We start from the raw sequence: 22,063 nt of genomic DNA on the forward strand, positions 1-22,063 counted from the left end.
TGTCATGCATGCTTAAACATGCTCAAAAGAAATAGAACTTTATTTGAATTTTTACAGAAGCTTTTTAAATAAATAAATACATAAATAGATAGATAAATAAATATACATACACACAGATACTATGGTCTGAACACACACTAGCATGACCAATAGTATAAGAAAATATTGCAAATACCTTGCACTGATTTAGAATTACGATTCCTGAATTCTTGTAATTCTTTTTCTTCACTCTGTATTTTGGATTTATGCATTCCCATTGTACCTGCAGCAAATGAAATCCACAAAAACAAAACACAAATTGACCGGTTAAGGAGCTTAACACATGCAGTTTGTGACGTCTGATGAGACAGACAGGAGTCAAATACAAAAAACCTGCAAAACACACAGAAAAAAAGCCATTGAGAGTGTATTGGCATTCAGGGGCCTGAAACTAATAAATAACTGGGATAGATAGATAGATAGATAGATAGATAGATAGATAGATAGATAGATAGATATAGATAGATAGATAGATAGATAGATAGATAGATAGATAGATAGATAGATAGAAAGGCACTATATAATAGATAGATAGATAGATAGATAGATAGATAGATAGATAGATAGATAGATAGATAGATAGATAGATAGATAGATAGATAGATAGATAGATAGATAGATAGATAGATAGTGTGGTCATCCCAGCCAATACCCACATGCCGCCAGATGGAGCTCTCCCTGCAGCATGTAGGTGCCCCGGATACCAGCAGGGAATAATGGACAATGGTTTTTTTCTCTACAGCCCTGCTGGATACCACAGGGGCCAACAGAGGACGCTGCAGGGAGGCCCAGAGAGTCGTTTGTGCCCAATAACCCAGTAGTGCGTCTTAGTCACATTGACAGGAGAAATAATGTACTTCCAGGGTGAAGAAAAGGACTTTTTATCTGACCCGGAAGTGATAAGGAATCATGGACTGAAGGATGGGAAACACTTCCAGGTCAGGGACTATAAAAGGACTCTGGGAACTCCCAGACAATGAGCTGAGCTGGGTGGAAGGGTGGCAACGCACCTGGGAGTGGAGGATTATTGTTTATTGTGGATTATAGTATATTTATGAATATTGTGGAGAGGAGGGTGCTTTCTGCACTGTGTTGTATAAATAAAGTCAATATTTGGACTTTTACCTGGTGTCTGACGTCTTGGTCAAGGGTTCAAGGGAGCGATAGCGCCCCCTATCTGTCACAATAGATAGATTGATAGATAGATATGAAAGGCACTATATAATAGATAGATAGATAGATAGATAGATAGATAGATACTGTAGATAGATAGGTCTTTGGATGTCTCCAGGGGGACCCAAACCCGTAATGGACTGAGAAGTTCCTAGAACCTCCATACTGAACTCAGTCCATCGAGGCCTTCAGTCGCACACCTGAACGTTACGCCATGAGTTCATTTTCTGACTGGTTTGTAACATGGAGACCAAAGCTGCACACAGCCCACCAGATGAGGTCTCACTGTAGTGAGGTGCGCCACGTGAACAGCGATGTGCTCTTCAGTTATTTTTTAAAGAGGGTGCTTTGTGCTGGAGGCGCGATGCCCCCACTGGTCCTGTTTTAATTGGCTAATCACCACGGGTGGCTAATTATTGGCTATGAGCTGCGACCGGTGCGGGTAATGAGGAGAGAAACGCTTTTAAGTGCGCCAGCAGGTGGAGTGGCGATGTCACTTATTGTGAAGGTTCGGGATGCAAATGAAAGGCTCAGTCAGTTTGGTGAAGGAGTTTTCTCTTAAATAGATTTTGAGTTGCAGGAGCAAGAGAGCAAGTTGGAGGCTGAGGCAGAGGAAGCCCACTGGAGAATACGTCAGAGATGTCATGAGGAAGGGTGAGAGGACAGTTAATTAGCAGCACAAACAGGACACTCATTAAAAAAAGGGTTAGAATGAAAACCTGCAGCCATGGTGGTCCTCCAGGACTGGACTTGGTGACCCCTGTTCTAGATGACACGTCGACAACTAAGCAAAGAAGACAGAGCATCGCATCGAAAAAGAGACCCAAAAGCATTGCAGATAAAAGAATGCAAAAAAGAACAAAAATAATCTATGTGCAAATTCTGAAAAAAAGGAAAGTAATAATCAGCCTGTCCCGCGAGACTAAACTTTGTGCCAAGAGATTCAACTGCGTTTGGGGCCGGAGAAAGACAAAGTAGAATGTCGTAAAGAATTCAAAAACATTGGCGCGATACACATGCAGAGCAGGTTAGATATAATGGAAGAAGGAAAATTTGAAAGTCTTACAAAAATGAGAGTAAAGATCGCATTAATGCAAACAAACGGAAACTATTACTCAGTGAAATAACGGAATTAGCGAAAAGTGATCGCATAGTGTTTGAGGATATCTGGGGGACAAGAGAGACAAGGCAGTAAGACAAAAGGACAGCTGTTGTACAGGCTTTTAAACGTTCAAAGCACCACACAGGATGCAGATCACACGACACGCAGCAGCAAGCCAACAGCTGATCGAGCAAAGAGGAGGTAAAACAAAAAAGTATTTGTTTCCCATTGTATTACCTTTTAAGGGGGGATTTCAGAGGAGCGACCGCATCAAATTTGGATGCGTTCAGCCCCCTTCTTCACAACAGTGTGTAGCTCTGGTGGGAGAGGAGGGGTTTGCAAGCGAAGTGAGCAGGGGGCGAAGCCCCCTAGTCTCTTAATAATATCATGTACAATCGTCCCTTTGTATCTGTAGATCCAATCAACCGCAAATCGAAAATATTCAAAAAATGAATCCCAGAAAGTTTCCAAAAGCACTTGAGTTAGTCGTGCGTTGAGCACTACGCTGAATTCGCACGAATGAAGTGGTGTGTAGGAATACTCTGCTCTCTCTCCTTGTGTGTGTGTGTGGCAGGTTCGTTTAGTTAATGTTCAAGTACTGAGAGATGAAGTTCTAAATGTTTTCTTTTACAAAGTCCAGTGCTTACTCGCACTTGTGTTCTCCGTCTCTCTCGTACGAAGTGGACGCAAAGCGGTCGACGACACCCGCTGATTCTGGCGGTTTCTGTTTTCTTTTTTAGGTGAGCTAAACTCCTCCATAAATTTTGTTCTCTTAATCCAGTTTTCTAAAAAGTGTTTATTGGTGCTTTATATTTGTTTGAGCTTTAATGAGTAGCAGTTAAGTAATTACTTGATGTTTTAGTAAGCAGTGCTAATGATGCGCAGGAAATGTGAAACGGTTTGTGACTTGCTGCAGATTCTGTTTCTGTTTGCTTTGTAGCCTCTTGAGCCTCACTGCCGCTTGAAATAGGCAATAAATGGGGACTTGAAAGGTGATCTGTGGTGGACTTTATTAGATAGATAGATATTTGTGAAAGACACTATACAATAGAGGGATGTGAAGGGCACTATATGACTACTAGAACAGAATGACTATCTGCTTCTTCTTCTTCTTTTGGCTGCTCCCATTAGTGGTCACCACAGCAGATCATCTTCTTCCATATCTTCCTCTCCTCATCATCTTGTTCTGTCACGCACACCACCTTCATGTCCTCTCTCACCACATCCATAAACTTCCTCTTCGGCCTTCCTCTTCTCCTCTTCTCTGGCAGCTCTATACTTATCACCCTTCTCTCAGTATCCCCAGCATCTCTCCTCTACACAAGTCCAAACCAAAGCCATCTCACCTCTCTGACTTTGTCTCCCAACTTGAGCTGACCCTCTAATGTCCTCATTTCTAATCCTGTCCATCCTCGTCACTCCCAATGCAAATCTTATCATCTTTAACTCTGCCACCTCCAGCTCTGTCTCCTGTGCCACTGTCTCCAGCCCTTATACCATAGCTGGTCTCACTACCGTCCTGTAGACCTTCCCTGTCACTCTTGCTGATACTCGTCTGTCACAAATCACTCCTGACACTCTTCTCCACCCACTCCACCCTGCCTGCACTCTCTTCTTCACCTCTCCTCCACAATCCCCATTACTCTGTGCTGTTGATCCCAAGTATTTAAACTCATCCACCTTCGTCAACTCTACTCCCTCATCCTCACCATTCCACTGACCTCCTTCTCATTCACACACATGTATTCTGTCTTGGTGATCCTACTGAACTTCATTCCTCTCCTCTCATATCTCCACCTCTCCAGGGTCTCCTCAACCTGCTCAATACTATCGCTACAGATCACAATGTCAACAGCAGACATCACAGTCTACGGGGACTCCTGCCTAATCTCATCTGTCAACCTGTCCATCACCATCGCAAATAAGAAAGGCTCAGGGCCGATCCCTGATGTAATCTCACCTCCGTCACTCCTACCGCAGACCTCACCACAGTCACACTTCCCTCTTACATATTCTGTGCCACTCCCGACTTCCTCATATAATACCACAGCTCCTGTCATATGCTTTCCCCAGGTTCACAAAGACAAAATGCGACTTCTGGACTTCTCTGTACTTCTCCATCAAAACTCTAGCAAACAATCAAGCAAGAAAATAAAAAAAAAAATAAAAACTTCTGACTTGGCAGTCCCAGTCCCCGTGAGGTATTACACAGGTGTACTGCTGTTGATATAAAGGAGCCCCAGTCGCATTTCTTGACAAATTTCTGCTGAATGATTCGTTGGCTGAAAGTTCTCTGCTCCACTTCTACCTCCAGCAGGTCCAGAAGGCGTCCCATAACTGAAGCTACCCTTTTTAGTTAGCGTGTTGATTCGGTTAGCCCTTCTTGAAGTGATGTTACCAGCCCAGCACACCACAGCATAAAAAATGCACTGGCCATCACAGACCTTTTGAAAATGTGAAGGACATCCCACATTAGAGGGACACAGACTCCTAAGAAAAAAGCTCCTGCTCTGCCCTTTCTTATGTAGCCCCCCTATGCTATGAGACCAATCTATCCATCCATCCATCCATCCTCTTCCGCTTATCCGAGATCAGGTCGCGGGAGAAGTAGCTTAAGCAGAGAGGCCCAGACTTCCCTCTCCCGCCACTTCTTCCAGCTCTTCCGGAGAATCCCAAAGGCGTTCCCAGGCCAGCCGGGAGACATAGTCCCTTCAGCGTGTCCTGGGTCTTCCCCGGGGCCTCCTCCCGGTTGGACGTGCCCAGAACACCTCACCAGGGAGGCGTCCAGAAGGCATCCTGATTAGATGCCGAGCCACCTCATCTGACTCCTCTCGATGCGGAGGAGCAGTGGCTCTACTCGGAGACCCTCCCGGATGACTGAGCTTCTCACCTGATCTTTAAGGGAAAGCCCAGACACCCTGCGGAGGAAACTCATTTCAGCCGCTTGTATTCGCGATCTCGTTCTTTCGGTCACTACCCATAGCTCATGACCATAGGTGAGGGTAGGAACGTAGATCGACTGGTAAATTGAGAGCTTTGCCTTACGGCTCAGCTCCTTTTTCACCACGACAGACCGATGCAGAGCCCGCATCACTGCGGATGCCGCACCGATCCGCCTGTCGATCTCACGTTCCATTCTTCCCTCACTCGTGAACAAGACCCCGAGATACTTGAACTCCTCCACTTGGGGCAGGATCTCTCCTCCAACCCTGAGAGGGCACTCCACCCTTTTCCGGCTGAGGACCATGCTCTCGGATTTGGAGGTGCTGATTCTCATCCCAGCCGCTTCACACTCAGCTGTAACCGTTCCAGAGAGAGCTGAAGATCACGGCCTGATGAAGCAAACAGGACAACATCATTTGCAAAAAGCAGTGACCCAATCCTGAGTCCACCAAACCGACCCCTTCAACACCCTGGTTGCCTAGAAATTCTGTCCATAAAAGTTATGAACAGAATCGGTGATAAAGGGCAGCCCTGGCAGAGTCCAACTCTCACTGGAAACGGGCTCGACTTACTGCCGGCAATGCGGACCAAGCTCTGACAGCTCTTATCAGGGGGTCCGGTACCCCATACTCCAGGAGCACCCCCCACAGGATTCCCCGAGGGACACGGTCAATGCCTTTTCCAAGTCCACAAAACACATGTAGACCGGTGGGCAAACTCCCATGCACCCTCCAGGACTCTGCTAAGGGTGAAGAGCTGGTCCACTGTTCCGCGACCAGGACGAAAACCACACTGTTCCTCCTGAATCCGAGGTTCGACTATCAATGGACCCTCCTCTCCAGAACCCCTGAATAGACTTTTCCAGGGAGGCTGAGGAGTGTGATCCCTCTTAGTTTTAAAGAGGGGGACCAACACCCCGGTCTGCCAATCCAGAGGCACTGTCCCCGATGTCCATGCGATGTTGCAGAGATGTGTCAACCAAGACAGTCCTACAACATCCAGAGCCTTAAGGAACTCCGGCGATCTCATCCACCCCGGGCCCTGCCACCAAGGAGTTTTTGACCACCTCGGTGACTTCAGTCCCAGAGATGGGAGAGCCCACCTCAGAGTCCCCAGGCTCTGCTTCCTCATTGGAAGGCATGTTAGTGGGATTGAGGAGGTCTTCGAAGTACTCCCCCACCGACCCACAACGTCCCGAGTCGAGGTCAGCAGCGCACCATCCCCACCATATACGGTGTTGACACTGCACTGCTTCCCTCCTGAGACGCCGGACGGTGGACCAGAATCTCCTCGGCCGTCCAAAGTCGCTCTCCATGGCCTCCAAACTCCTCCCATGCCCGAAGTTTTGCCTCAGCAACAACCAAGCCGCTTCCGCTTGGCCTGCCGGTACCTATCAGCTGCCTCCAGAGACTCACAGGACAAAAAAGTCCTATAGGACTCCTTCTTCAGCTTGACGGCATCCCTCACGCGGTGTCCACCAACGGGTTCGGGATTGCCGCCACGACAGGCACCACCACCTTGCGGCCACAGCTCCGTCAGCCGCCTCAACAATAGAGGCACGGAACATGGCCCATTCGACTCAATGTCCCCACCTCCCTGGGGCGGGTTGAAGTTCTGCCGAGGTGGGAGTTGAAGCTACTTCTGACAGGGGACTCTGCCAGCCGCTCCCAGCAGACCCTCACAACACGCTTGGGCCTACCAGGTCTGACGGCATCTTCCCCACCATCGAAGCCAACTCACCACCAGGTGGTGATCAGTTGACAGCTCCGCCCCTCTCTTCACCCGAGTGTCCAAGACATATGGCCGCAAGTCCGACGACACGACCACAAAGTCGATCATCGACCTGAGGCCTAGGGTGTCCTGGTGCCAAGTGCACATATGAACACCCTTATGCTTGAACATGGTGTTCGTTATGGACAATCCGTGATGAGCACAGAAGTCCAATAACAAAACACCGCCGGGTTCAGATCGGGGCCATTCCTCCCAATCACGCCCTTCCAGGTCTCACTGTCATTGCCCACGTGAGCATTGAAGTCTCCCAGCAAAACGAGGGAATCCCCAGAAGGTATGCCCTCTAGCAACCCTCCAGAGACTCCAAAAAGGGTGGATACTCCAAACTGCTGTTCGGCGCATACGCACAAACAACAGTCAGGACCCTTCCCCCCACCCGAAGGCGGAGGGAGGCCACCCTCTCGTCCACCGGGGTAAACCCCAATGCACAGGCTCCAAGTGGGGGGCAATAAGTATGCCCACACCTACTCGGCGCCTCTCACCAGGGGCAAATCCAGAGTGGTAGAGTCCAGCCCCTCTCAAGGAAATTGGTTCCAGAGTCCAAGCTGTGCGACTATATCTAGCCGGAACCTCTCGACTTAACGCACTAGCTCAGGCTCCTTCCCCTTCAGAGAGGTGACATTCCACGTCCCAAGAGCCAGTTTCTGTAGCTGAGGATCAGACCGCCAAGGTCCCCGCCTTCGGCCACCACCCAACTCACACTGCACCCAACCTCCTTGGCCCCTCCCATAGGTGGTGAGCCCATGGGAAGGAGGACCCACATTACCTCTTCGGGCTGTGCCCGGTCGAGCCCCATGGGTGCAGGCCCGGCCACCAGGCGCTCACCATCGAGCCCCACCTCCAGGCGAGACCAATCTAACCTGTCATTAACGTGGCCCCCCTCTGAACTCATCTCTTACCACGATATAACAAACTCCTAATATTAGACCTCAATCTCTGATGTTGTCTAGTGTAGTCCAGACTTCCTCAATAAGTTGTGGGTCATCATCTAATTGAAGAAGCCTTGCATTTAAATTCTGGTTTGAGTGAAGAGCTAATGACATGTCGTCTGTGCTCATCCTGGGAGATCTTTCCTCTGCCTATGAAATGGTCAACCATCAGATCCTCCTTGCTGACTTTAGCATTACTGGGACTGCCCTCACCTGGTTTCTATCCTACCCTTTGGACAGATCTTACTATGTTGTCCAGAATGCACCAAGAAGACACAGGGTGCTCCACGGATCCCTGCTGGGTCCTCCCCTCTTCTGTATATACACATCTTCAGTAGGCTCTACCATCCAATCTCATGTTGTCCTCTATCAGGGCTATGCTGATGATACCCAGCTGTATCTGCCATTCCCTCCACAGGACCACATGGTATCAGCCAGAATCTCTCCATGTCTTACTGATATAGCAAATTGGATGAGGAAGCACCATCTCCAGCTCAACCTGGCCAAAATGGACCTTCTTGTTACCCTACCTCATCCGTGTAACTCAGCACCCCATTTCTGTTCAGCTCATCTTATTACTGCCAATACAACTGCCAAGTCAGTACACAACCTTGGGGTGGAGAATGATTCTCACCTCTCCTTCTGGGACCACCTAATAATAGTATCTCAGTCTCAGTCTTTGTACAACATCTGCAAGATCAGACTAGATCTGACAGGTCCCGGCTTTGGTCTTGTCATGTCTGGATTACTGCAACTCTCTGTTGGCAGGAGTGTGTCACTGGCACGTGTCACCAAGCCACTGCAGATTATTCAAAATGGCAAGTCCGCTATTCAATCAGCCAAGGTGGGCACACCTCACTCCACTTTTCAAGTCACTACATTGACTTCCTGTAGCAGCACATATTAAGTTCAGATTCTTGATGTTTGCCTACTAGACTAGTCAACGGCTCAGCACCTGTATATGTGGAGACACTTGGGAGGTCCTCTGCTCCTTCTCGACTACTCTAGTCTGCTGTTGAATGGCAGCTTATGATGCCACCCCGATATCAAATCTCAGTCCAGACCCTTTTCATGTGTAGCTCCTGGCTGGTGGAACGAGCTGCCCACCTCCATCTGAACTCTATTCATCTCATTGTGTTTAAAATCATTGTGCTTGAAGACTCTAACGTTTGAAGAACTTCTGTCTCACTCATGTTAGCTATTAAGTTTTGTAATCTGCCTGCTTGTATTTTGTTCTCAGCTCTTCACTTGCAGTAATCAATGTTGTCCTCTTGTCCTGTCAAGCTTGTTCCCAAACAGCCACCCAGACTGATGTCTACTCAATTACGTTGACCTCTCACAGAAGTCTCTTTGGATGAAGTCACCTGCTGAGCAAATATATGGAAATATGAATGTGAGTGAGTATAGGCACCCACATTAAGTTCAAATCTGCAGTCAAAGAGTCAGCATCTTGGGAGGCGCTGGTGGGGTTCTGTGCTCCTTCTCGACCACTCAGGTCTGCCAATGATAAATGTTTGGAGATGCCACTTCTGCATGGTATCAAATCTCAGTCCTGACTCTTTTCATAAGTAGCTCCTGGTTTGGTGGAACAAGCTGACCACCTCCATCCAGACTGCTTACTCCCTCATTGTGTGTCCCACACAAGCGCATGGCAGGCAGTCAAGGGGTTTGTCTAAACGTAGTATGGCAGATCAGGGGGTTAATAGATGTTAGAGATGGCCTGGACACTCCTGATATGGAAGGATGGGGGGAGGCTGCTTTTATAGGACACTGCCTTCCCCAAGATGCTAGATGGAGACTTCCCTGCAGCATAGCGGTGCCCCGGATTACAGCAGGGCACCATGGGATTTGGAGTTCGTCTTCACAGCCTTGCTGAATACCATGTGTGCCACCAGGAGACACTGCAGGATTGCCAGAAAGTACTAGTAGGTCATGAGGACAGAAATCCAGAAGTACTTCCGGGCTGAAGAAAATTCAAGTTCTCCATCTGACCTAGAAGTCCTGACAAGTTGAGGAGAAGCACTTCCGGGCCGGAAATATATAAAGGATCGCTGAAAACTCAGAAAGGGAGCCAGAGTCAGGTGGAGGTGGACAAAGCTTGCTGGAACGTGTGGAGGAGCAAGAGATTTATTGTGGCTGTGGTGCTTGGAGGACACTTTAGAAGAAAGAAAAAGAATAAAAATACTTCTTGGTGCTTTTACCCAGTGTCCTGTGTGTCTGTCTGTTGAGTTTAAGGGGCAACAGTGACCCCTAGCATCCACAAAGGGTGGGCTTAGACTTTTTCTCTCTCCTCTGCCTAGATTTCTTCCTAACTCTAAGTCCAGCCTTCGAGCAGACTCGACTTCCGGTTCCAGGCTCCGCCCTACCTCTGACCTCACTTCTGCCTTCAGTCCCTTGGACACACCCCTTCCTCCTGACCGACTATAACGCCAGCCACTTTCTTTTGTTTGGTAATCCCAACTTGAACTCAGTCCAAAGTGACTAGTCTGTCCATCAATGCGACTGATTTATTTATTTTTTTCCAAATTAATGAATATATGGGATGGAACCCCAAACCCGGACCCCAACCCCTTTTTTACCTCTATGGCTCTTTTTTCACGAGTGTTAAGAAGTGATTGTTCTGTGGATAGCTGTCAAATCGAAGAAAGTTTGATGATGCCACCTCTGCGTGGTATCCAATCTCAATCCTGACTCTTTTCATAAGTATCTCCAAGTTTGGTGGGACGATCTGCCCACCTCCATCCAAACTGTTGACCCCCTCAATGTGTCCCAGAAGTCTCTCCTGTTTGATGAACGTCTGCCTCAGTGACATCAGCTGGTAGGTTTTGTAACCTGGAATTGTGACTGGCTTGTATTTTGTTCTGAACTTTCACTTGTATTGACTCTTGTCCTGTCACATTTGTTCCCAAACTTTCCACCAGAAAGATGTTTACTCGATTACATTGACATTTTATGAAAGTCGCTTTGAATAAACTCAGCTGCTGAGCAAATAAATGGAAATGTGAATGTAAGGGTCTTGTGCAGGGTGCACGGTAAAGCTGAAGTGTGTTTTGAACCAGAAGCCATTGACTTTGAAGCCCACGGCCGTTGCTGCCACACCACATTTAGATGGCACACACCCTATGGTCATTCATTATAAGACAATCTACAATCAGCAAGTAACCAAAAATGCGAGAAAGTCGGAATAAAAACCAACAAGAATACAAGAAGAACATGCCAACTCCACCACAGAAAATGAAGCCTGAACTCAGCTCTCTGGTCCTGTGAGCTGGAGCCCATGACCAGTGTGCCACTCCAGATCTCTGTTTTTTAATGTATTTTATACACAGTCAGATGGGTCGTAGATATAAATGTTTAATCTTCAGATTTGGCAGAGACGTGCTCAATATCCCGCTTTTCAAGAATTAACGCCCGTCTTATTTTAGAGGTCCCAGTTTGACTTCCTGATTGAGGGTAATGTGCTTTTCATTTCCATGCAAATGAGTCTTTAGGCGGTATTAATAATTAAAAGGTTTCCTCCAAGTGAACTTTAGCAAATTTCAGCAGCAAGCAATCTTTTAATTATTCTTTCATCATTTAAAAAAAAAGATAATCTTTCTATCCTCTCATCTGCTGGATCTGTGGCTTTATATCTGAGGTGCTGGGGAACAGAAATGGCCGTTAGACAGAAACCAGCCTTGGACACCACAACAGACCACTGAAGGAAACACAGAAACACACCGCAGCGTAACTGTATACTGTATAGTGCCTTTCTTGGTAATGTGCAGGGGTCAGCATTGCTGCCACATGGATTCAACTTTCTGTGTTCAAAATTCATGCCCAGCCATCTGTATTCACCTTACATGTTCTCCCATGTAGCACAGTGTTTGCTTCCCAGGTCCTCCCTGTGTGGAGTTTGCATGTTCTCCCTGTTTTTGTGTGGGTTTCCTCCTGGTGCTCCGGTTTCCTCCCACAGGCAATTCTAAATTGTCCCTAGTGTCTGCTGGGTATGTGTATGTGTGTGTATCTTGGGGGGGGGGTGTGCGCCCTGGGGTGGGCTGGCACCTTGCCTGGGGTTTGCTTCCTGCCCTGTGCCCTATGTTGGCTGGGAATGGCTCAAGCAGATGGATGGATGATCTCCCATTGGCCATTAGGACTTTCTTCCTGAATCCCAAAGATGCACTTGTTAGGCTCATTTGGCAATTATAAAATTGGCTCAGTGTGGAAGAGTGGGCTCTGTCACTGATGAATCCTCTGCCCACTGCCATGTCCTGCTAGGCACCTACACTGAGCCCCAGTGGTCCAATACAGAAAAGTGACATGATGGATCGGGGTCACACAATGAGTCAGGGGCATGGTCTGAACCAGCAGTCCGGGTGAAGTTTAACGCCTAAGCCACTGACAGGCACCTGCCGTTTGGTCCTGTTATCTTACTGGAGGTACTGTAGGTGAGACACAGGGACAGACGTGAGTCAAACGTGCGATCAGACAGCCTGACAGAAGGAGACGACTGGTGCTACATAAGTGGAGCACAACCAGCAGTTATGTTTTATAGTGCCCTTTGATACTGAACACCAGCTCTTTGGAGTTAAACAAGTAAGGGGACTTGATTTAAAATACTGCATTCCCTTATGGTATCTATCTATCTATCTATCTATCTATCTATCTATCTATCTATCTATCTATCTATCTATCTATCTATCTATCTATCTATATATACTGCTTAAAAGAATTAAAGGAACACTTTTTAATCAGAGTGTAGCATAAAGTCAATGAAACTAATGGGATATTAATCTGGTCAGTTAAGTAGCAGAGGGGGTTGTTAATCAGTTTCAGCTGCTGTGGTGTTAATGAAATTAACAACAGATGCACTAGAGGGGCAACAATGAGATGACCCCAAAACAGGAATGGTTTAACAGGTGGAGGCCACTGACATTTTTCCCTCCTCATCTTTTCTGACTGTTTCTTCACTAGTTTTGCATTTGGCTACAGTCAGTGTCACTACTGGTAGCATGAGGCGATACCTGGACCCTACAGAGGTTGCACAGGTAGTCCAACTTCTCCAGGATGGCACATCAATACGTGTCATTGCCAGAAGGTTTGCTGTGTCTCCCTGCACAGTCTCAAGGGCATGGAGGAGATTCTAGGAGACAAGCAGTTACTCTAGGAGAGCTGGAGAGGGCCATAGAAGGTCCATAACCCATCAGCAGGACCAGTATCTGCTCCTTTGGGCAAGGAGGAACAGGATGAGCACTGCCAGAACCCTAAAAAATGACCTCCAGCAGGCCACTGGTGTGAATGTCTCTGACCAAACAACCAGAAAGACTTCATGAGGGTGACCCAAGGGCCCCATGTCCTCTAATGGGCCCTGAGCTCACTGCCCAGCAGCATGCAGCTCGATTGGCATTCGCCATAGAATACCAGAATTGGCAGATGCACCACTGGTGCCCTGTGCTTTGTACAGATGAGAGCAGGTTCACCCTGAGCACGTGACAGAAGTGAAAGGGTCTGGAGAAGCCATGGAGAACATTATGCTGCCTGTAACATCATTCAGCATGAGCAGTTTGGTGGTGGGTTAATGATTGTCTGTGGAGGCATATCCATGGAGGGTCACACAGACCACTACAGGCTTGACAAAGGCACCTTGGCTGCCATTAGGTATCAGGATGAAATCCTTGGACCCATTGTCAGACCCTATGCTGGTACAGTGGCTCCTGGTGCACGACAATTCCTGGCCTCATGTGGTGAGAGTATGCAGGCAGTTCCTGGAGGATGAAGGAATTGATACCATTGACTGGCCACCACACTTTCCTGACCTAAATCCAATAGAACACCTCTGGGACATTATGTTTTGGTCCATCCAATGCCACCAGGTTGCACCTCAGACTGTCCAGGAGCTCAGTGATGCCCTGGTCCAGATCTGGGAGGAGATCCCCCACAACACCATCTGTCATCTCATTAGAAGCATCCACCGATGTTGTCAGGCATGTATACAAGAACACAGGGGCCATACAAAGTGCTGCGTACAATTTGGAGTTGCTGCAATTCAATTTTGGCAAAATGGACAAGCCTGCCACAGAATTTTTTCACTCTGATTTTTGGGGCGTCTTTGAATTCGGGGCTCTGTAGGTTGATCATTTTCATTTCCATCAAACGATGTGGCATCCTTTCGTTCCTAACACATTACCCAGTCTATATCAGTATAGATATCCAGGAGGATTTCTTTTACCATTGAGATTTGATGTGTTTTCAAAGTGTTCCTTTAATTTTTTTGAGCAGTTTATCTATCTATCTATCTATCTATCTATCTATCTATCTATCTATCTATCTATCTATCTATCTATCTATCTGTTATATAGTGCCTTTCACATCTATCTATCTATCTATCTATCTATCTATCTATCTATCTATCTATCTATCTATCTATCTATCTATCTATCTATCTATCTGTTATATAGTGCCTTTCACATCTATCTATCTATTGTCACGCATGGACAGCGGTGAACTCCTCTAAGGGCCAGGTAAAGGTATGTAATAACCTACCAAAACAAGATGGGGGGATATCGCTGACTTTGTCCTATTGTTCTTCTTCCCTCACAGCTCTGAGAAGCCGCCCAATAAGGGCACTTAATCCCATCCCTTCCAGAAGTTTCGCTATAAAGGAAGTGCAATTAAGAAAGAGGTGCCTTTTGTCGGAAGACCCAAATGAGCACATGACTCTCGTAATCCTTAAAGAAGGAGCCCACATTTTTAAATTGAACGAGTCCATGATGTGATATATCCAGAAATGTAAGGAAGCCGTCTAGAAAATCTTTTCAAATCTGACATGCTTCAGATTCTGAAGTGCAGTCTGTGATGTGCGCATTGTCAAGGTGGAAGGTTTTTGATATTCACTTCATAAAAAAAACAAAAAAAAAACTGTGCTGACGAATATTGTTAGGCTGGCGGTGAGAACAATGCACCCTTTGTGACAATGACTGACAAATGCAGCAGAAAGTCAACTGAAAAGGGACACTTCAACAAAAATGACGGAATTAAGACCCCATCATGTGAAGAAGCTCGAGGATCACGGCGGTCCGCGGCCCACGAGTCGGACGTCTGCTGTCCTCTACGGCGCTCATCTCCTGAGTGACGGGGGGCTGACACTCAAGCATCATGTGGGGTCTGGGGATCTTAGGATGGTACACCCTGACAATGTGAATTTATTATACTAAATAGGACATTTTGAATGTACTACAGTAGAAACTATTATATAGTGCCTTTGATTTCTATTTGTCTATTAGCATACAGACAATTTGAAATAAATTTACGTTAAAAATGACATCCTATGTTCTACTGAAATGAACGTCTCATGGAAAAATATAAATGGAAACCACCAAACGTACGTTACAGACTGGTGCCACTTAATATGACAGTCACTCTAAAGAAAAGTCTGCTTTAAAGGAAAAAAAAAAGCTTAAGGACAGTCTGGAGACAGTCGTTACCTGCTGGCCGAAGCAGCCATTGGCACTGTGTTCTAGAAACTTCTTTATAGAGCCCTCTGCAGAATGAACACTCACATCCTTACCACTGCTGATGGTTGTTTTGTCTTTTGTTTTACTTTATTTGGGGTCAGGGACGTGCAATATAATCTGTTCTGTGTCAGTTCTCTTCTCTAACAATTGCCTTTCTTATCTAACTAAGTATGATACAGTACATTTATACTAAATTATTATATAGTGCCATTCATATCTATCTATCTATCTATCTATCTATCTAACTATCTATCTATCTATCATGTCTTTTTGAACAATTATACAGTGTCTTTTCTTACCATGTGATATATATCTATACATATATTCATTATATTATATCTTTTCTATAATTTATCTACCTATCTAATGCTTTTGTATTATATAGTGACTTTCTTATCTACCTTTCTATCTGTCATGTCTTTTTCAAGTATTATGTAGTGCCATCCCTACCAATTTATTTATATATATATATAAAGAAAGAGAGAGAGAGAGAGCAGCACGGTGGTGCAGTGGTAGCACTACTGCCTCGCTGAAAGGAGAACCGGGTTCGCTTCCCAGTACAGAATGTACTTTGTATGTACATACTTTACATTGTATAGTGCATTTTCTATCTATCTATCTATCTATCTATCTATCTATCTATCTATCTATCTATCTATCTATCTATCTATCTATCTATCTATCTATCTAATACTTATATAGTGCCTTTCATATCTATCTATCTATCTATCTATCTATCTATCTATCTAATAGTTATATAGTGCCTTTCATATCTATCTATCTATCTATCTATCTATCTATCTATCTATCTATCTATCTATCTATCTATCTATCTATCTATCTATCTATCTATCTAATGTTAAGGTGACCATCATTTCTGTCTCTTATATTACATTTCCTGTCTCTCATATGGTGCCTTTCAAGTATAATATAATGTAATTTTATTTTATTTATGTTTTTGTGTCCTCATTTTGTCTCTTTCAATGAAGCAGTTGATTCATTCCCTAATTTCTGACATTAAGAGATAGAACATTCTGGCGTGCTGACCTGCCATGTGCTGCCTGAGTTGTGTGTGCCGTCTCTTTAAAGCCCCCACCGGATACCCCGTAGGCCCCTGACCAAAGTCGATAAGGTTACTACAGTTTGGCCTACCTGTCTCCCATCCATGGCTCCTCGCATTTCTTTAAACGTTGAATGGAACTCTCCGATGAAGTCGTGCTTCCCGTTGGAGTCCCAGTCCCAAACAATTGCCTGCAAAAAAAGAAAAGAAAAGCAAATACTTTAATGTTACCCTCTTGTCTAAAAACAAATCGTTTCAGGTCTGCTCCACAGTTCTGCAGCCCAGTTCCATAAAATGCTTCTGATGAAAGATTAATAGAGCCAAGAAATATTACTGTGGCAATTAAACTTTTATGACACTTGTGAAATATTGATACAAAGCGCCAAGGGTGATTTCTCAGTACTTTAGTACGACTGACATAAAAGGAATGCCAGGCTGTGCTGAAAATTCTTTAACAGGCCAACCTGTCGATTTGTAGTTCTTTTGTTTTTTTGTTTGGGAGAGCAGACCATGTGAGACACACACACACACGCACACACAAAGGTTAGTAACGAAGTGCCGAGGGGCGACACATCCTTTAAAGGCCGGAGTGCCTCCAATTCCCCTCTTTCAAGTGTCAGTTCCACTCTAATTGCTGTCCGAGTGGTAATTGGGAGCTACTCGTTTTCAGTTTTAGCTCCACCAGTGTGGTCCTAAACAAGTCATCCTGCAATAGCTGAGGTCCTCTTTGACCGGGCAGTCGGCGCCGAGCTGATGGATTGAAGTGGTTTGTCAATAATTGATACAGGGACGGATGCATGGCTGGCGGATGCTGATGCATTATTTACTTCCCAGGGCTGTCATTTCCTATGGAATAAAAGAACTGTGTAAATAAAAACAATCGTCATCGACTTGGTGACCGTGTGATGAGCTCCTTCAAAAACGGTCAGCAGGTAAAAACTCTGCAGTAGTCAAGAAAAATGGAAAGCGAGGACAACACAGAAAGACCAGCTAATGGGACCCTCTAGCTGGCACGTCTTTTGCTCACTTCACAAATTCTGAAGCCCTGTTGTTTTGTCAAGGGCTTATGCTTATATATATATATATATATATATATATATATATATATATATATATATATATATATATATATATATATATATATATATATATATATATATATACTGTATATATTTTATTTTTAATTGGCTACAGTATGCCTACCTATTGAAGACAAGTAACAGAATCAATTTAAAAATGTCTTAGATCTCGTACCCTTCATGTACCCTCTCCATTCATTTTATGTCTGTCTTTGATATTCTCACGTGCCCCCACTTTTCATGCCCTACATGTACCCTCAGCCTTTCCTCAGTACCCTCGTGTGTCTCAACCAAGGCAAGATTAAGACCCCCAAGAGAGCTGATTACACTTTTACCAATGCAGTGTGTGGTGACCACTTTGTTTAAAGCAATGTGGCATTTCAACATGAGACTCGATCGCTTTACCCCTCACCCACTCAAAGGGGGTCCTCCTTGATTATTTCATCTCACGGATTCTCAATCATCATATCGAATTTGGTAATTTTGCCTCGAGGATACTTGGTTGTTACATCGAGTGGGTGGGGGATCGATCCCCCTTGGTAATTACAACTTCTGGATACTCGATTGTTTCATTTTGAGTTACTGTTAAAAAGGTCCCCTGCCCACCATCCTGGAGTGGCACATTTTCAATTCTTTAAAGATAAATGCTTATATTTTCATAATATTTAGCTCCAACCAAGAAGATAAACTGAATTTACAGGACACTTATAGGGGCAATTAACATCAAAGCATCTTCTCTTCTTTCGGTAATCTATCACCTGTTTCGACATTTTGCCTCAGGCCACATTGATTATCTTGTCACTTGGGAACAGAGGTGTGTAAAGAAGACCCAAAACTTTGTGCAAAGTCATCCATCTTACACAGGGTCATCTTAACGTATGGGCATAAACTGGCCGGGTGTCCTAGGAACATAGGGGCCCACCATGTTTCTGTGCCTATGCGTGTTTCTGTTTTACTATTGTGAGGTTTTGGAGCTCTTTCAGGACTTAAACACAGGACGACATGCCGAAACACGACTGCCACGTCTGTGGAGGACTGCTTATCTGTTGCCGAGGTAACCACAGGTTCGCAGTGCAGCAGCATCACGCCACGGAAACAACTACGAGCTGACTGAGATCACCACTATGCCCGCCTCCCGCTAGTACAATTAATAAACCTGTTGTTCCTGTTTCAAGTTGAACTAAGTTGGTTATGCTAAAGTACTGAGACTCAGTCTCGTGTTTTAGGGTACAAGACAGGGACTCACACGTCACAATATCAAAAGAGGGGCCCCAGCGCTCTACTTTGCCCGGGTGGCCTATAATGCTAGTAAGACGGCCCTGACCATATGGACAGCCAGCCAGCCAATCAAATGCATGCAATATCACATGTCACGAAGACCCATGCAGAATCTGAACATGAACATGGCTTGTCCGAGGGGCTTAGAAGGAGAGGGCAAAGGTGACGTCAGAGGCCGAGACATGTGTGACCATTTCGTCTGAATGTCAGTGAAAGCATCTTTGAATTACATCATTTGCTAAATCAAAATCTTCAACATTTTCCATAAGCTTTTTCTAAAGACTATTTCCAGACTGTTACTATCAATTTAGTTTTCTGTCAAATCTTGTTCTATTTGGTATTAGTACTCATTAATAAATACCATCTTGCTTTACTTTGTTCTTGTATCTAGAGTGACTGAAATAATAATGTGACGTGATTGGCTGTAGGGAGTGGAAGCAGTGTTGGGGTGGAGTCTGGGGAGAACTCACTTTTTAAGGGCTCGGGGGACCTCCCTGGATAGAGAGCTGAGTGTCAGGGTTCAGGGTTAATTAAGGGTATGTGGGAAAAAAAGGGAGGGCGTAGTCAGAAGTGGTAGTTATTGGAGGGAGAGAGGAAGACGGCATCAGGCTGAGAAAGGAGCAAACTGTTAAAGGGCAGGTAGGAGGTAAATAGGACAAAGGCAAATTATTGTTACTATTTTGGAGGTGTCCCCGTGACCCAGACAACAGGCGGCAGTAGGGCACCGTTTATATCGCGGCATATCGCTGTTTCTCTTCTTGGTACTCAAATGTGGCACTTGGTGCCACGGCCCACCTGTCAAGTTGTTTTGCCTGCCTAAGGTAAAGTCATCCCTGATGGAGGATCGCAGGAATCGTGGGGTAGAGGGGTCCTTTCATCAGACTGACTGGCCCAGCGCTGTTTCAGCTGTGAAATGGTCAAATGGGGACGGCAGCTTGATGGCTGAAGTTTCCAGGACTCTAAACAAATCCAAATCCTATGGTTTGATATCATCTACTGTTACATTCTGCTCCGTAATTTTTTTAACAGAAGCGATAGGTCAACTGGATTTTTCATCGGAAGTTCTCTAGAGAAGGGAGAAGAGCCATCAATTCTCAATGCCAACCCCTGTCCTGGCTTGGTGGTATCCGGATTTGAGCCCTTTGACTGCCTGCAAAGCACATGTGTGTTATGCTAAAAGTCAAAGGACGTGTGAGTTGTGAATCGCTTGAGGTCGAGGAAGGAGGGATGAATGACTTTCAGCCCTTTGATTGGTCCTGTAAAGCGACCGCCCTTAGAGACTACAACACTGTTACATCATCCCAGTGGCAGTGGAAGCATTGCAGACTGGAGCTTTGCCAGGTCAACATCATTAACCAGTTCTCCCTGAGTACAAGTGGCTCTAGAGGCGTGCAGACTGCCATGAACTCCATCATTTTAAGTAGTACACTCTGAAAAATAAAGCTGCCAGAGTGGATCTTCAGAGCGATGCCACAGGGGAAGCATTTTTGGTTTCCAAATGACCCATCCACGTAACGGTTCCAGGAAGACCCTCCATCTATTTAGATCCATTAGAGGCTCCATACTGTGAATAAGCAGGACTTGATGCTAACAGATTTGTGAAATACCAAAGGGTCAGGAATTTTCAAATGACTCTCAATTTATATGTACAAAAACTCATTTTTCAGGTTTCCTACATACTGTCATATGAAAAAGTTTGTGCACCCCTCTCAGCCTGCATAATAATCGACTCTCCTTTCAACAGTAAAGATAACAGTGGTATGTCTTTCATTTCCTAGGAACATCGGAGTACTGCTGTGTTTTCTGAACAAAGATTTTTAGTGACGCAGTATTTAGTTATGAAATTAAATCAAATGTGAAAAACTGGCTGCACTAAAATGTGGGTCCCCTTGTCATTGTGCTGATTTGATTACTTGGTATGATGAGCTCATCAAGCCTTGAACTTCATAGACAGGAGAGTCCAATCATGAGTGGTCAAAGGTATTTAAGGTGGTCAATCGCAAGTTGTGCTTCCTTCCCTTTGACTCTCCTCTGAAGAGTGACAGACAGCATGGGATCCTCAAAGCAACTCTCCAAAGATCTGAAAACAAAGATTGTTGAGTCTCCTGGTTTAGGGAAGGCTACAAAAAGCCATCTCAGAGGTTTAAACTGTCAGTGTCAACTGTAAGGAATGAAATCAGGAAATGGAAGGCCACAGGCACAGTTGCTGTTAAACCAACCCAGCAGGTCTGGCAGGCCAAGAAAAATACAGGAGCGGGATATGAAGAGGCAGGATTGTGAGAATGGTGACAGACAACCACAGATCACCTCCAAAGACCTGCAAGAACATCTCGCTGCAGATGGTGTATCTGTACATCGTTCTACAATTCAGCACATCTGTATGGCAGGGTGATGAGAAAGAAGCCCTTTCTGCACTCACACCACAAACAGAGTCGCTTGTTGTATCAAATGCTCATTTAGACAAGCCAGATTCATTTGGGAACAAAGTGCTTTGGACTGATGAGACAACAATGGAGTTATTTGGTCAGAACAAAAAGCGCTTTGCATGGTGGAAGAAGAACACCGCAATCCAAGAAAAACACCTGCTACCTCCTGTCAAATATGGTGGAGGTCCCATCATGCTGTGGGGCTGTGTGGCCAGTTCAGGGACTGGGGCCCTTGTTAAAGTCGAGGGTTGGATGAATTTCACCCAATACCAACAAATTCTTCAGGATAATGTTCAAGGATCAGTCACAAAGTTGAAGTTACACAGGGGTTGGATATTCCAAGAAGACAATGACCCAAAACACAGTTGGAAATCTACAAAGGCATTCATGCAGAGGGAGAAGTACAATGTTCTGGAATGGCCGCCACAGTCCACTGGCTTGAATATCATCGACAATCTATGGGATGATTTGAAGCAGGCTGTCCATCAAATTGAACTGAACTGGAGAGATTTTGTATGAAGAATGGTCAGAAATACCTCATCCAGAGTCCAGGCACTCATCACAGGCTATAGGAGGACAGCGTCTGGAGGCTCAAAGGAGCAAAAGGAGGCTCAGCTAAGTATTGATGTCATATCTCTGTTGGGTGCCCACATTTATGCCCCTGTCTAATTTTGTGATGATGCATATTGCATATTTTCTGTTAATCCACTAAACTTAATGTCACTGCTGAAATCCTACTGTGTCCATAAG

The 22,063-nt window shown here is 45.3% G+C and overlaps 1 protein-coding gene across 1 annotated transcript in view; it reads right to left on the reverse strand.

The window, feature by feature from the left end:
* The window catches only part of LOC120515754 (copine-4), a 466,133-nt gene that overhangs the window by 79,388 nt on the left and 364,682 nt on the right, over positions 1-22,063 (reverse strand). The window contains exons 8-9 of the mRNA XM_039737037.1: positions 16,623-16,721; positions 176-262 (exon numbers count right to left, since the gene is read on the reverse strand). Coding sequence (XP_039592971.1) covers positions 176-262; positions 16,623-16,721 — 186 coding nt within the window. The remainder of the gene's footprint in view (positions 1-175; positions 263-16,622; positions 16,722-22,063) is intronic.

This window comes from Polypterus senegalus, chromosome 15 (assembly GCF_016835505.1).
Source record: "Polypterus senegalus isolate Bchr_013 chromosome 15, ASM1683550v1, whole genome shotgun sequence".
NCBI lineage: Eukaryota > Metazoa > Chordata > Cladistia > Polypteriformes > Polypteridae > Polypterus > Polypterus senegalus.